The 12716-nt window shown below is 42.0% G+C and overlaps 1 protein-coding gene across 4 annotated transcripts in view; it reads left to right on the forward strand.

Annotated features, from left to right (window-relative positions):
• The window catches only part of DOCK11 (dedicator of cytokinesis 11), a 481846-nt gene that overhangs the window by 204745 nt on the left and 264385 nt on the right, over positions 1 to 12716 (forward strand). For 2 of the 4 annotated variants that reach the window (XM_073543480.1, XM_073543481.1), the window contains exon 31: positions 11149 to 11187. The exons of the other annotated variants lie outside the window; for them this stretch is intronic. In XM_073543480.1, coding sequence (XP_073399581.1) covers positions 11149 to 11187 — 39 coding nt within the window. The remainder of the gene's footprint in view (positions 1 to 11148; positions 11188 to 12716) is intronic. 4 annotated transcript variants of the gene reach the window in all.

Raw genomic sequence — 12716 nt, forward strand, 5'->3', positions numbered from 1 at the left:
TATAGGCCGGTGAGTCTGACTTCTATACCAGGAAAGATCTTTGAACAAATTATTAAACAACATGTATGTCAGTACCTGGATAAGAATGAAGTGATTAAACAGAGTCAGCATGGGTTTGTAACTAATAAGTCATGTCAGAGTAACTTAATTTCCTTCTATGATGGAATCACTGATTGGGTGGATCAAGGAAATGCTGTAGATATAGTATATCTTGACTACAGCAAAGCATTTGACAAAGTATCTCATACAATCCTTATTGAAAAAATGACTAAGTATGGAATGGACAAGGCAACTGTTAGGTGGATTCATAACTGGCTTAGTGATCGGACCCAAAGAGTGGTCGTAAATGGCTGCACATCCAGTTGGAAGAATGTTTCAAGTGGGGTACCACAGGGCTCTGTCCTGGGCCCTGTATTGTTCAACATCTTTATCAACGATTTAGATGAAGGAATGGAGGGTAAACTGATTAAATTTGCTGATGACACAAAGCTAGGAGGGATAGCTAATACTAGAGAAGAGAGAGAGGATTCAAAAAGATATAAACTGGAGAAGTGGGCAGCAACTAACAGAATGGTTTTTAACAGGGAGAAATGCAAAGTACTACATCTGGGCAATAAAAATGAAAAAAGCATATACAGAATGGGAGGAATAGGGCTAAGTGACAGCACATGTGAAAAAGACTTGGGTATACTACTGTAACAACCCTGCTGGCATCACTTCATGGCCTCCCATCCCCCGCACACCAACTTACTTTCTGCTTCAAGCCATGCTGTGAAATCTGTCTGTTGCCAGCCCTGAGCTCCATGTGCTATGCCTCTTGTTCTCCTGCTTGCTCTCCATGTTTCCTGACTGTGTGTATAAGGGGGCAGCGCCTGAACTCTCTGGTTCTTATGCAGTCTGGGTGCACCTGGGTAATCTGTTCCTGACCAATCACCTGGAGCCCTTGACTATTTAGTTTCACCACTCCCACTGAAGCATGGCCTGTGCAATGTCTATACTCAGTGTCTTGCAGCTGAGGAAGCCAGGCCCTGTTCTGTGTATCTCCTTCTCTGGAGGAATACTTCTTGTCTTGCCTTGTACCTTGTCTGCCTGCCAGGAGGCTGAATATCCTGGTCCTTGTGTCTTTGTCCCTGTGTCTCTGTCTGAACTCAGTCTTACCTCTGTCTGATAGTCTCCTTGTTTGTGGTTCCTTCTCTGCCGTGTCTTTCCTTGTGTCCTCCCTGTCTGTGCATCTGCACTCTCGCAGCTTTATCTGTGCATCTGCACTCTCGCAGCTTTATCTGTGCATCTGCACTCTCGCAGCTTTATCTGCACTCTCGCAGCTTTATCTGCACTCTCGCAGCTTTATCTGTGCATCTGCACCCTCGCAGCTTTATCTGTGCATCTGCACCCTCACGGCTCTGCCTGCTCTGCATCTCCTGCGGCTCTGCCTGCTCCGCATCTCCTGCGGCTCTGCCTGCTCCGCATCTCCTGCGGCTCTGCCTGCTCCGCATCTCCTGCGGCTCTGCCTGCTCCGCATCTCCTGCGGCTCTGCCTGCTCCGCATCTCCTGCGTGAACAGGTCCAAACCTGTTCTCTCATATACCACTCCTTCCTGCCTATATCCATACCTGCACCTCCTGTGTGAACAGGTCCAAACCTGTTCTCTCATATACCACTCCTTCCTGCCTATATCCATAGCTGCATCTCCGGTGTGAACAGGTCCAAACCTGTTCTCTCATATACCACTCCTGCTTGCCCAGTGTCTCCAAGCCGTGCCCGCTTGCCCAGTGTCTCCAAGCCGTGCCCGCTTGCCCAGTGCCTCCAAGCCGTGCCTCCAAGCCGTGCCTGCCTGCCAGTGTACCAAGCCGTGCCTGCTTGCCCAGTGTCTCAGCCTGCTTGTCACTCGCACCTGTCCAGGTGTCCTGTTCCCGAGTGGGATCAGCAGCCACAGCCAGACACCACCCTGGAGTGGCACCCGGCAGCTACCTGCCGCACAAGCCTGACCTCACCATCAGAGGCTCCAGTGAAGACCAAGGTAGCTGCCGTAGTTACGTGCCTTCCAGGGTAGTCTGGTTTGTGGCACAGTGGGGCCACAACCCCCCGGCTCGCGCCATTCAGCCAAGGCGCGAGCGTGACAACTAATAGATCACAGACTGAATATGAGTCAACAGTGTGATGCAGCAGCAAAAAAGGCAAATGCAATTCTAGGATGTATTAACAGAAGCATACAGTCTAGATCACGTGAAGTCATTATTTCCCTCTACTCCTCTTTGGTCAGACCTCATCTGGAATATTGTGTCCAGTTTTGGGCACCACATTTTAAAAAAGACATCAACAAACTGGAGCAAGTTCAGAAAAGAGCGACCAGAATGGTGACCGGTCTGCAAACCCTGTCTTATGATTAAAGGTTGCAGGATTTGGGAATGTTTAGTTTGCAAAAGAGAAGACTGAGAGGAGACATATTAGCTGCCTACAAATATCTAAAGGGCTGTCACATTGTAGAAGGATCAACTTTATTCTCATTTGCACAAGGAAAGACTAGAAGCAATGGGATGAAACTGAATGGGAGGAGACACAGATTAGATATTAGAAAAAACTTTTTGACAGAGTGATCAAAGAGTGGAACAGGCTGCCACGAGAAGTGGTGAGTTCTCCTTCAATGGAAGTCTTCAAACAGAGGCTGGACAGACATCTGACTGGGATGATTTAGCGAATCCTGCTTTGAGCAGGGGGTTGGACCAGATGGCCCAGGAGGTCCCTTCCAACTCTACGATTCTATGATTCTATGAAAAGGTTTAACCAATTTGCTACTGAGGATTAGCTAACAGCATTGCTACAAAATGAACAACTTATTCTTATGTAATGAAAAATGCAAATAAACGTCCTAAATAATGACACGATAATATAAAATAAAATAATAATAATAAATAAAAAATAAATTCCACTGAAACTTCAATGTAGAATAATATCTGTACGGCTATTATATCCTAAAGGAGTTCTTGTACCCATTTAAAAAATCCATTTGCTTTCTCTAGCTAGAACCTTCCTGCGTAAATCCCCCCCTCTAAGAGGTTTTTTTACTTGTTCAATTCCCATGAAGGAAAAACTAGAAAAATTACCACTATGAATTTTGGAGAAATGGCGTGAAACAACTGAAGCTCCAACTAAAGGTAAATTTTTAGCATCGGATATGTGTTTTCTCATCCTGGTTTTCAATGAATTCATAGTACAACCAATATACTGAAGTCTACAAGAGCTGCAGCTAATCAAATAGATCACATTTTCAGTGTTGCAGTTTATAAAAGATGCAACACTAAACTCTTTGTTATTAGAAAATGAAGAAAAATGTTTTGATTTATTAGCAAAGCCACAGCAGATGCAGACATTAGCTCCACATTTAAAGAAACCCACAGTTTGTATAGTTTTTAACCAATTATTGGACTTCTTATTCTGATCAATAAACATGCTAGGAGACAATAAAGACGCTAAGGTAGGTGCCCGTTTAGCTACAAACACCACATTATGATTGTGCACAATATTTTTTAAAACGTCATCCTGCGTTAACAGTGGCAAGTACTGTTTTATAATGCTGACTATGGTATTATATTGTGGGCTGTAAATAGTGCTAAATACCACCTTCGAATCAAATGAGTTCATTGAACGTCTCTGTTTTCTCCTGAAGAAGTAAATTTCTATCAATATTATTAACAATTCCTCTAGCTCTGCTAAGTGACCACTTAGAATATCCTCTTTTTAATAGGTTAGTGCAGGTTTTATTAGCTTCCATCTCAAAATCCGTATCCAAGGTGCTGTTTCTTTTTAATCTAGTAAGTTCACCTACTGGAATGTTTTTTATAACATGTTTGAGATGGTTAGAAGTTGCCATAAGAATGCTGTTGCATGCCGTGGGTTTCCTATAAGGGGCCACAATAACTTTATTTCTACTGCTGTCTCCAAATAAATAAATAGTATTCAGCACAACTTATAGCAACATGATGGGGGATAGAGGGATATAACCCTACTACATCACAAGAGAGCCAAGACTAGTCAGCCTGCCATTGAATTTTCTCTAATATAGAAACAGTAACTTTTGTGTCTCTCAAATGACTTGGTGTCAAAGGTACCAAAGGTTGAAGGTAGTGATCCACCCATTCCCCCAGCCTCTCACTAAATGAGCCTATCCCTGAGACTATTAGTCTAAAAGGAGGGGGAAAGATTTCTTTATGTACCTTGGGGAGTGAGTGGTACACTGGAATAATAGGTGAATCACAATAAATATACTTTTGTATTTTTTCAGAGATGGCACCCTCATTAACACCCTCTTGTAGCAACTGGGATAATTTTAGATTAAAAAAGGAGGTCGGATTAGAATGTAATTCATTATAAACGTTAGTATCTTCTAAACTGGAAAGATTCATTTTTTTGTAAAGTCCCGAATTGAGGATCACAATAGCCCCCCGCCTTGTCAGCCGAAGTGACAAGGAGGTCACCATTTGCCCTCAGCTCACGGACCACCCTGTGCTCAGCTTTACTTAAGTTATATTTAACCCGAGCTGAACCCTCAGCGTGATATAATGAAACCAGTTCATTCTCAATGGCTTCCTGAAAAAAATCTAAAGAAGGTGGCCTGGATTTAATTGGATAAAACTGTGTATTATATGTTTTATAGACATTATTTAAATTGACCTCACTTAATATGTTATCACTATCCAGTTGTCTAAGATTTTGCAGGGTACATTGATCAGAAAAATACAAACAATCAGTATTAATGCTGGTAGCAGGTAAAACAGAATCATAAGCAGATTGTACAGCTTCTTTGCTGAAATAAACTTTCAGAGTCAAGTTACGCTTAAATCTGTTGATATCTACTATAGTGTCATAAAGATCAAATTTTTTACAAGGTGAAAAACCCAGTCCTTTTGATAGCAGCGATATCTGCGGTTCTGTAAGAATATAACTCGACAGATTAAAGATAGGAATGTTCATATTTTCCGCTTCCTTGTTCTCAGATATGAGCCTATTGGCCCTGTGTTTTCTGCCACCCCTCCTCCTCGATCGTTTTTTGGCATGGCTCCTTCTTGCAAAAAGTCTCTTTTATTATGTTTTTTATTTGTATTCTGAATAATAGATGATGAGGAAATAGAAGAGTCTGTTAGTTCATCAGAGGTTTCTCCAAATGAGGTGTCTGAAATAGCAGAGGAATTGCTGAAGGAGACTTTGGATTTTTTAAACCAAGATTTTTTTCTTTTGAGTATAGATGGAGGCTGATGAGACCAGTTGTAAATTTTATTACTCTTGTAGTCCTCCAGATCTCTTATAAATTTTCTTTTTTTGGTGGATACTATAGAGTTTTTCCCTTCTTTTTAAGTTGTTATGCATTCTCTCCAAAAACTTGGTTTTATTGTCTGATATAGGCAAATCATTAACAGACTTTTTCACCACCTCAATTTCAACATTCAGTTTATCCAGCTCTTTAGATTCCTCATCAATGATCAGTTTAATTAATTTTAGTGAACATTCGCTTAAAACCTTGTCTGCATGTCTGCATCTGCTGTGGCTTTGCTAATAAATCAAAAGTTTTTTCTTCATTTTCTAATAACAAAGAGTTTAGTGTTGCATCTTTTATAAACTGCAACACTGAAAATGTGATCTATTTGATTAGCTGCAGCTCTTGTAGACTTCAGTATATTGGTTGTACTATGAAGAATTCATTGAAAACCAGGATGAGAAAACACATATCCGATGCTAAAAATTTACCTTTAGTTGGAGCTTCAGTTGTTTCACGCCATTTCTCTAAAACTCATAGTGGTAATTTATCTAGTTTTTCCTTCATGGGAATTGAACAAGTAAAAAAACCTCTTAGAGGGGGGGATTTACGCAGGAAGGTTCTAGCTAGAGAAAGCAAATGGATTTTTGAAATGGGTACAAGAACTCCTTTAGGATTTAATAGCCGTACAGATATTATTCTACATTATTATATATATATTCTTTCGTTTCTTTATTAAACCTGTCAGTGTGAGTTTACTGTATCGTGCACTGAATTTCCGGCTTTGCTAAAAGACTTTGCGTATTTCTCGCAAGTCACATGTGTGGTCCGTGTATAATCCGTATTTTTTGCGCACCCATAGACTTGCATTGGCGTACTACGGCCGTATGCTGCGATTGGCACGGACCATAGAATACAGACGAGAAATATACTGCTGGTGCAAGGGACCCCATAGAGGATCATTGGTCCGTGTCTAATGCGTGCTTTTAGCGCCTCTCACTCGGCCGTATTCCTCGCCAGTGTGACCCCGGCCTTAGGCCGGAGTCCCACTACAGCGTATTACAGCCGAGTCTCGCAGATTAAAACCAAGCTCTGGCGCCGGCACTCCGGAGCACAGCGTGCAGCTCCATGTATTGCTGTGTGGCTGCTCGCTCCACTCCAGAGTGCCGGCGCCAGAGCTTGGTTTTAACCTGCGAGACTCGGCCGTATCTCGCTGTGTGTGATCCCGGCCTTAAAGCAAAGGTCTTGCAAGCTTGTGCTCCTGGCTAAGAAACTGGACATCTCTGATAAGAGAAAAGTTGCAGTAATGTAGGCAAACAGCAGTAGAGAAATAAAAATTCCTCTGTTGTTGAGAATGGAAAGAATATTAAAAAAGCAGTAAATTGCAACGTTGCTTGTTGTTTACCAGCACTTTGCAATTTTACCCATTTTAGATGATGAGACTACAATCCTCTTTAAACAAGTTGCTTACTAAAAATGAACTTCTTCCCAAAAACAGAGTCTCTTTTATCCATGCGCTTTGTCTGATATTGCATTTCAACTGTCTAAGCTACAACAGAAAACACAGTCCCATGTAAAAAATGCTATTTTTGGGCAGTTTCACACGTCCAGATAATTCCGGTACCGGAAAAACCTGTACCGGAGCTATCTGTGTCCGTGTGCATACGTATGCCATCCGTGTGCTATCCGTATGTCCGTGTGTGCCATCCGTGTGCTGTCCGTGTCCGTATTTTTGAAAAATTATTTTCAATGTTAACCCTTTGACTTTTAAAAACGCACACGGACAGCATCCGTGTACGGTACGTGTTTACACGGACCCATTGACTTATATGGGTCCGTGTGATCCGTGCTGTTGCACAAAAACGGACATGTCAACGTGTTTTGCACACGGACACACGGTAAATGTAAATATCTTTACATTAAGATAATGCTGCAATATCCTAAGGCCCCGTTACACATAACGATGTCCCAGCGATCCCACCAACGATCCGACATGATGGGATCGCTGGGACATCGTTAGGCTGATCACTGGTGAGCTGTCACAAGACAGCCCCTCCAGCGATCAGGACCAGCGACGCTGGTTTCTAATGTAAACAGCGGGTATCCAGGAGCCGCGGCTCCTGGATACCCGCTGTTTACCTTGGAAACCAGCGTGTATGCCGGTTTCCAAGGTAAACAGCGGGTATCCAAGAGCCGCGGCTCCTGGATACCCGATGTTTACATTAGAAACCAGCGTCGCTGATCGCTGGTCTCTTGCTGCCACACGCAGCGATGTGTGCTGGGCAGTGGGAGACCAGCGATAAAAAAAACAAAAACGGCCCAGGCCAATCAAGCACGATCAGTGATACCCAGCAGGGGGGCCGGTCGCTGATCCCCATCACACACAGCGATCTCGCTGGCGAGATCGCTGTAGTGTCACAAAATCAGCGATCTCGCTAGTGAGATCGCTGTGTGTGACGGGGCCTCTACACCACCGCTATTAACTAGTAAACATTGAAGAGGGCACAATGCATGCACAAGTGCCAGGGCCCCTTCACACTGCTACTCAGCAGGGAATCCAAGAGTTGGAGCCCTGCTGGTCTGATATTGGCCCTGGTAAAGCTCCACTGTAGTGCTACGCTATGGGTTTACTGTGTAAACAAAATGTACAGGTGCACCTCACAAAATTAGAATATCATCAAAAAGTTAATTTATTTCAGTTCTTCAAGACAAAAATGTAAACTCATATAGAGTCATTACAAACAGAGTGATCTATTTCAAGTATTTATTCCTATTAATGTTGATGATTATGGCTTACAGCCAATGAAAACCCAAAAGTTATTATCTCAGTAATTATCTGCGCTGACTTTGGTCTTGATAAAACATGCAAACACAAGCCGCGGAGACACCATCACGTTTCTCAACTCAAGCAATGACTAGCCAGGTCTTTCCCCGGGAAGGAACAACCACGGGAAGGGCAGTCTCCAATGAAGGAAACCACCTATGCCAAAACATGGTATCCATCCACAGACAGCTGTTTCGGGGTATTGCCCCTCATCAGTGTGGAGTAGGAAACTGGCCAGTAGGAGCAATGCCTAGTAGAAGACTGTGAAAAATGAGGATGAATGAACTCATGGAGATCAACATCCAACACTGCGGAGACACCATCACATGTTTCTCAACGCAGTGATTCTAGAGCAATGCCCCCATCCCTTATGGGAAATATGTAAAAACATGCAAAACACAAGCCGCGGAGACACCATCACATGTTTCTCAACGCAAGCAATGACTAGCCAGGTCTTTCCCCGGGAAGGGCAGTCTCCAATGAAGGAAACCACCTATGCCAAAACATGGTATCCATCCACAGACAGCTGTTTCGGGGTATTGCCCCTCATCAGTGTTTAGTAGGAAACTGGCCAGTAGGAGTCTTGATAAAACATAGTGGACCTACACCAGCAGATGACATGGCTCCCGAAACCATCACTGATTGTGGAAACTTCACACCAGACCTCAAGCAGATTGGATTGTGTGCCTCTCCACTCTTCCTCCAGACTCTGGGACCTTGATTTCCAAGGCCTAGTGTGAAGTTTCCACAATCAGTTATGGTTTTGAAGAACTGAAATAAATTTTGATAACTTTTTGATGATATTCTAATTTTGTGAGATGTGCCTGTATGATATGGTAAATACACAAGTAACAGATCTAGTGTGTGTATTTGTATTTTGTACCAAATTTCTGTATCCTTTGGAATTTTTCTTCCATAATGGTTTTCTTAAAGAGAACCTTTCATCAGTTTTAGGCTAGTTTCACACTAGCGTATCTTCGCAGCGCATGGCGCCACTAAGTCCCGCCCCCTGCTTGCCCCCTCCAGTCATCTCCTCCCTACTATCGCACAGCGCTGCATGCGATCTGCGCACCCTATGTTTAGCATAGGGTGCGCTAGTAGGATTTTTGCGTGTGCTGGGCACTTTTGAAGGTGCGCCGAACGTATCAAAAGTGCGCAGCACACGCAAAAATCCTACTAGCACACGGTCTGCGCACCCTATGCTAAACATAGGGTGCGCAGATCGCATGCAGCGCTGTGTGATAGTAGGGAGGAGATGACCGGAGGGGGCGGGGCTTAGCGGCGCCGTGCGCTGCGTGAAGATACGCTAGTGTGAAACTAGCCTCAGCATGTTAAATTGGCCACATCATGGAATAGTGGCTGCAGAGCTTATTAAAACATCTTTTTGATTTTTTTTAAGTTCTCTCTTTTGCAGAGATATCAGCTTGTAAACTTTTGTTTAAGGAAATCTTTCAGTAGGATTTCATTTTCCAAGCTATTTATGTGAGCATTTAGCTCTTTCAAGGACAAGTCCATCAATACCTTTACATGGTCATTCCATTCCTCCATTACTGAGAAATCAGTTTTTGTATTTTTATGCAATTGAGGCTTAAGATTTGAAGCCTCTGTCACTCCATCTCTATTCCCCTTCCAGTGCCTCTTCCTGCTTTACAGACGACTCCTTTGCCTGAAGTCACACCGCAATAAGAGCATGATGAGGTGATGCTGGGCATGAAATAGAGCTGGAGTGACATAGGCTTCAGATCTACATTTAGTTCAGCTTCATTTGCATAACAATTCAAACCGATTTCTCCGTAATGTAGGAACGGACTGGTCAGGTAAAGGTATTGCTGGACTTGTCTTTCAAAGAGCTACATGCATGTATAGTTTGGTTGTGAAATCATGCTGGCAGATTCCCTTAAAGACCAAAGAAGCATTACCAGAGATTTTCCACAGGGAGTGTGTACTTCTTCCTCTTCATGACATTGACCAATCAAAAAAAGGCAGCAAGAATCTGGGAAAATAGAGCTTTCCCACAAAAAAGCAAGGGAACAATCTTTTTCCTGTGTGAAACATTTAATGACAGACAGTCTGTTCTCCTCAGTAATCTCACTGCAGAGCTAGGTGATTACAAAGTGCTAGAATTAGTGTAGAGATGAGTACAATTACACAGACCTTTCATGTCATGACATCCAGTGTGGGGAGGAGGGAGAGTACACCAGAGCTACGTTTTGTGTCATTCCAAATACCTCTATAGCAGCAGCTCTACTCTCACAGTTCTGTCAGCTCTGCTGTATTCTCCTTCTCCCACACTGGCTTCCATGAGATGAAAGCTGTGTGTAATCAAACTCTGCTCTGCTCTCAGCATTTTGTATTTACACACTTCCTGCAGTGAGGCCAGTGAGGAGAGCAAACTGTTGTTATATGTTTCACACAGGGGAAACCTGCTCTAAGCTTATGTTGTAACATATTCTTCTTTCCCATGTATGTTGCTGCCTGCTTAAGATTAGTTTACCTCATGTGGCGGAAGAAGGTGTCCCCCTTCCAGCCCCCAGAGACCATAGATTGTAACCTAAACTTTATAAACTAATATCACGGCAATAAAACTGGTGAAACAACCTCTTTTAAAAGAATACTAAAGTTAGAGATCAAGCAAAAAAACAGGAATATTAAAATAATTTGCCTTCTTTCCAATTTCTTATCATAATGGATACCCATGAGTTTTAAAGATAAGGATTTTGGGTGGTTCTAGTGCAGCTGGTAGGCAGCATGCTGCAGCCGAAACTCCAGTACTGGGTGAAAAAAAAAAACAAAAAACAATTTTACCCTTTTGTTCACTTAACCGTATGTTGTAGTCTGTCATCTGCCACAGATCCCTGTGTCCCTTTTATCACTTACTTCCAATGCTTTATATGTTGATAGGTAGTGTATCGAGGCGGTACAAACACTATCACCTCTTTCCTGATCCCAAGTTGACTAAGCTCATTGTTTCTTCTGTGCCTTGTACTAGTCCTGCTGATAAAGATATTGTACCCAATTATTTACTGTATCATTAAATTATTTTATACTTTTGCCTTTTGTTTTCACAAAACCATTAGATTTGTTATCATATGCTGTGGAGCGGTTCACATCTGTAGGTAGGTTGGTAATGGTAATTCACTTCCATAATGAAATGACTCCATATTTGCTGATCCACGTTCCACTCACTAATTCTCACTAACATTACAGCAAACCGATGGCTTCTCTTACTACTAACATAGCTAACAGCTGAAAAAAAAAGACAAGCTGGTTGCTGATTTTGCTGCTGAAAGTGCATAGTCTCCAACCAAAATGAATCTGTCTCATTGACCAAGCAGTCTGATCGGTCAAAATCATTGTATAGGGCAGGAGGAGATGAGCAGGTTGATATAGGGGTTTATAGGGAAAGATTTTTGTTTTATATTCAGTAAGACACTGTTCACATGTCCAGTTGTACGTTTGTAACTGATCCAGTAATAAAAAAAAATTGATCAATTACAAACCGAGCAAACACAGATGCACACTTTGGTTTCTGTTTACCATTTGTAACAGGTTTGTTTTATTAAACGTTTTTCTGAACAACCCCTAGTGTTATGTGCATGTCAGCAGGTTTTTGGTATTTAATCTGAGAGCAGCATAATATAGGTGCAAGAGAGCCTGGTTCCAGGGATGTGTCACTTATTAGGTTGTGTTTTGAAGTTTCAATACAATCAGTGTATTATCACCAGGAGATTATCACTGCCTTGCTAGGTCTCACATGGAGGTTAGTCATGCTAATGTGTGTAACCCCACTCTCACCACTGATTGGCAGCTTGCTCATAATGCAGTGTACACAGGATGCTGCCAATCAGTGGTGAGGACGGGGTTATACAGATCTCAGCAATCTGACCACTTCTACATCTATAACAGAGAAAACAGGGATTATATAGGGATGACTATGGAGGAGTACATGGCAGCAGGTTTACTAGTCCTCTTGTGATAATCTCCTGCTGATAAATCAGTGATTTTATCAAAATTACAGCAAGCAGCCTAGTAAGTGACTCATTGCTGGAATAATGCTCTGTGCCTCTACAATATGCTGTTCTCAGATAACATAGCAAAAGCTGCTGACAGATTCCTTTTAAAGAGCAATCATCATTTGTATTAAAAAAAAAAAAAATCAATAGTATTCATGAAAACAAGAGAATTCAAAATATATCTTATCAGAGAAATCAGCTTTTTTCCCTGCTAAACTGCTAGTACTTTTCTTTTATTTTCAAAATTCTCATTTCCAGGTAAAATCTGTATTCACTGAAGGCTGAGATGTTAGGTGCTACTGATAAGATTCTATGTAGAAGGAACAGAAAGGACCAAAAAAAAAACGTAATTCTGGTGTTTTTAATTTTTATTCTCATTATGCCGTTTAGCGATCGGGTTAATTCTTTTTTTTATATTGCTAGATTGGACGATTCTGAACGCGGCGATGCCAAATATGTGTATATTTGATTTTTTTATTGTTTTATTTTGAATGGGGCGAAAGGGGAGTGATTTGAACTTTTTTTTAAAAAATTTAAATATTTTTAAAACTTTTTTTTTTTTTACTTTTTGCATGCTTCAGCAGTCTCCATGGGAGGCTAGAAGCTACAGTACAGTGTACTCATAGCAATCT

Source organism: Dendrobates tinctorius, unplaced genomic scaffold, assembly GCF_039654945.1.
Source record: "Dendrobates tinctorius isolate UK_male_01 unplaced genomic scaffold, ASM3965494v1 ptg000133l, whole genome shotgun sequence".
Classification (NCBI taxonomy): Eukaryota; Metazoa; Chordata; class Amphibia; order Anura; family Dendrobatidae; genus Dendrobates; species Dendrobates tinctorius.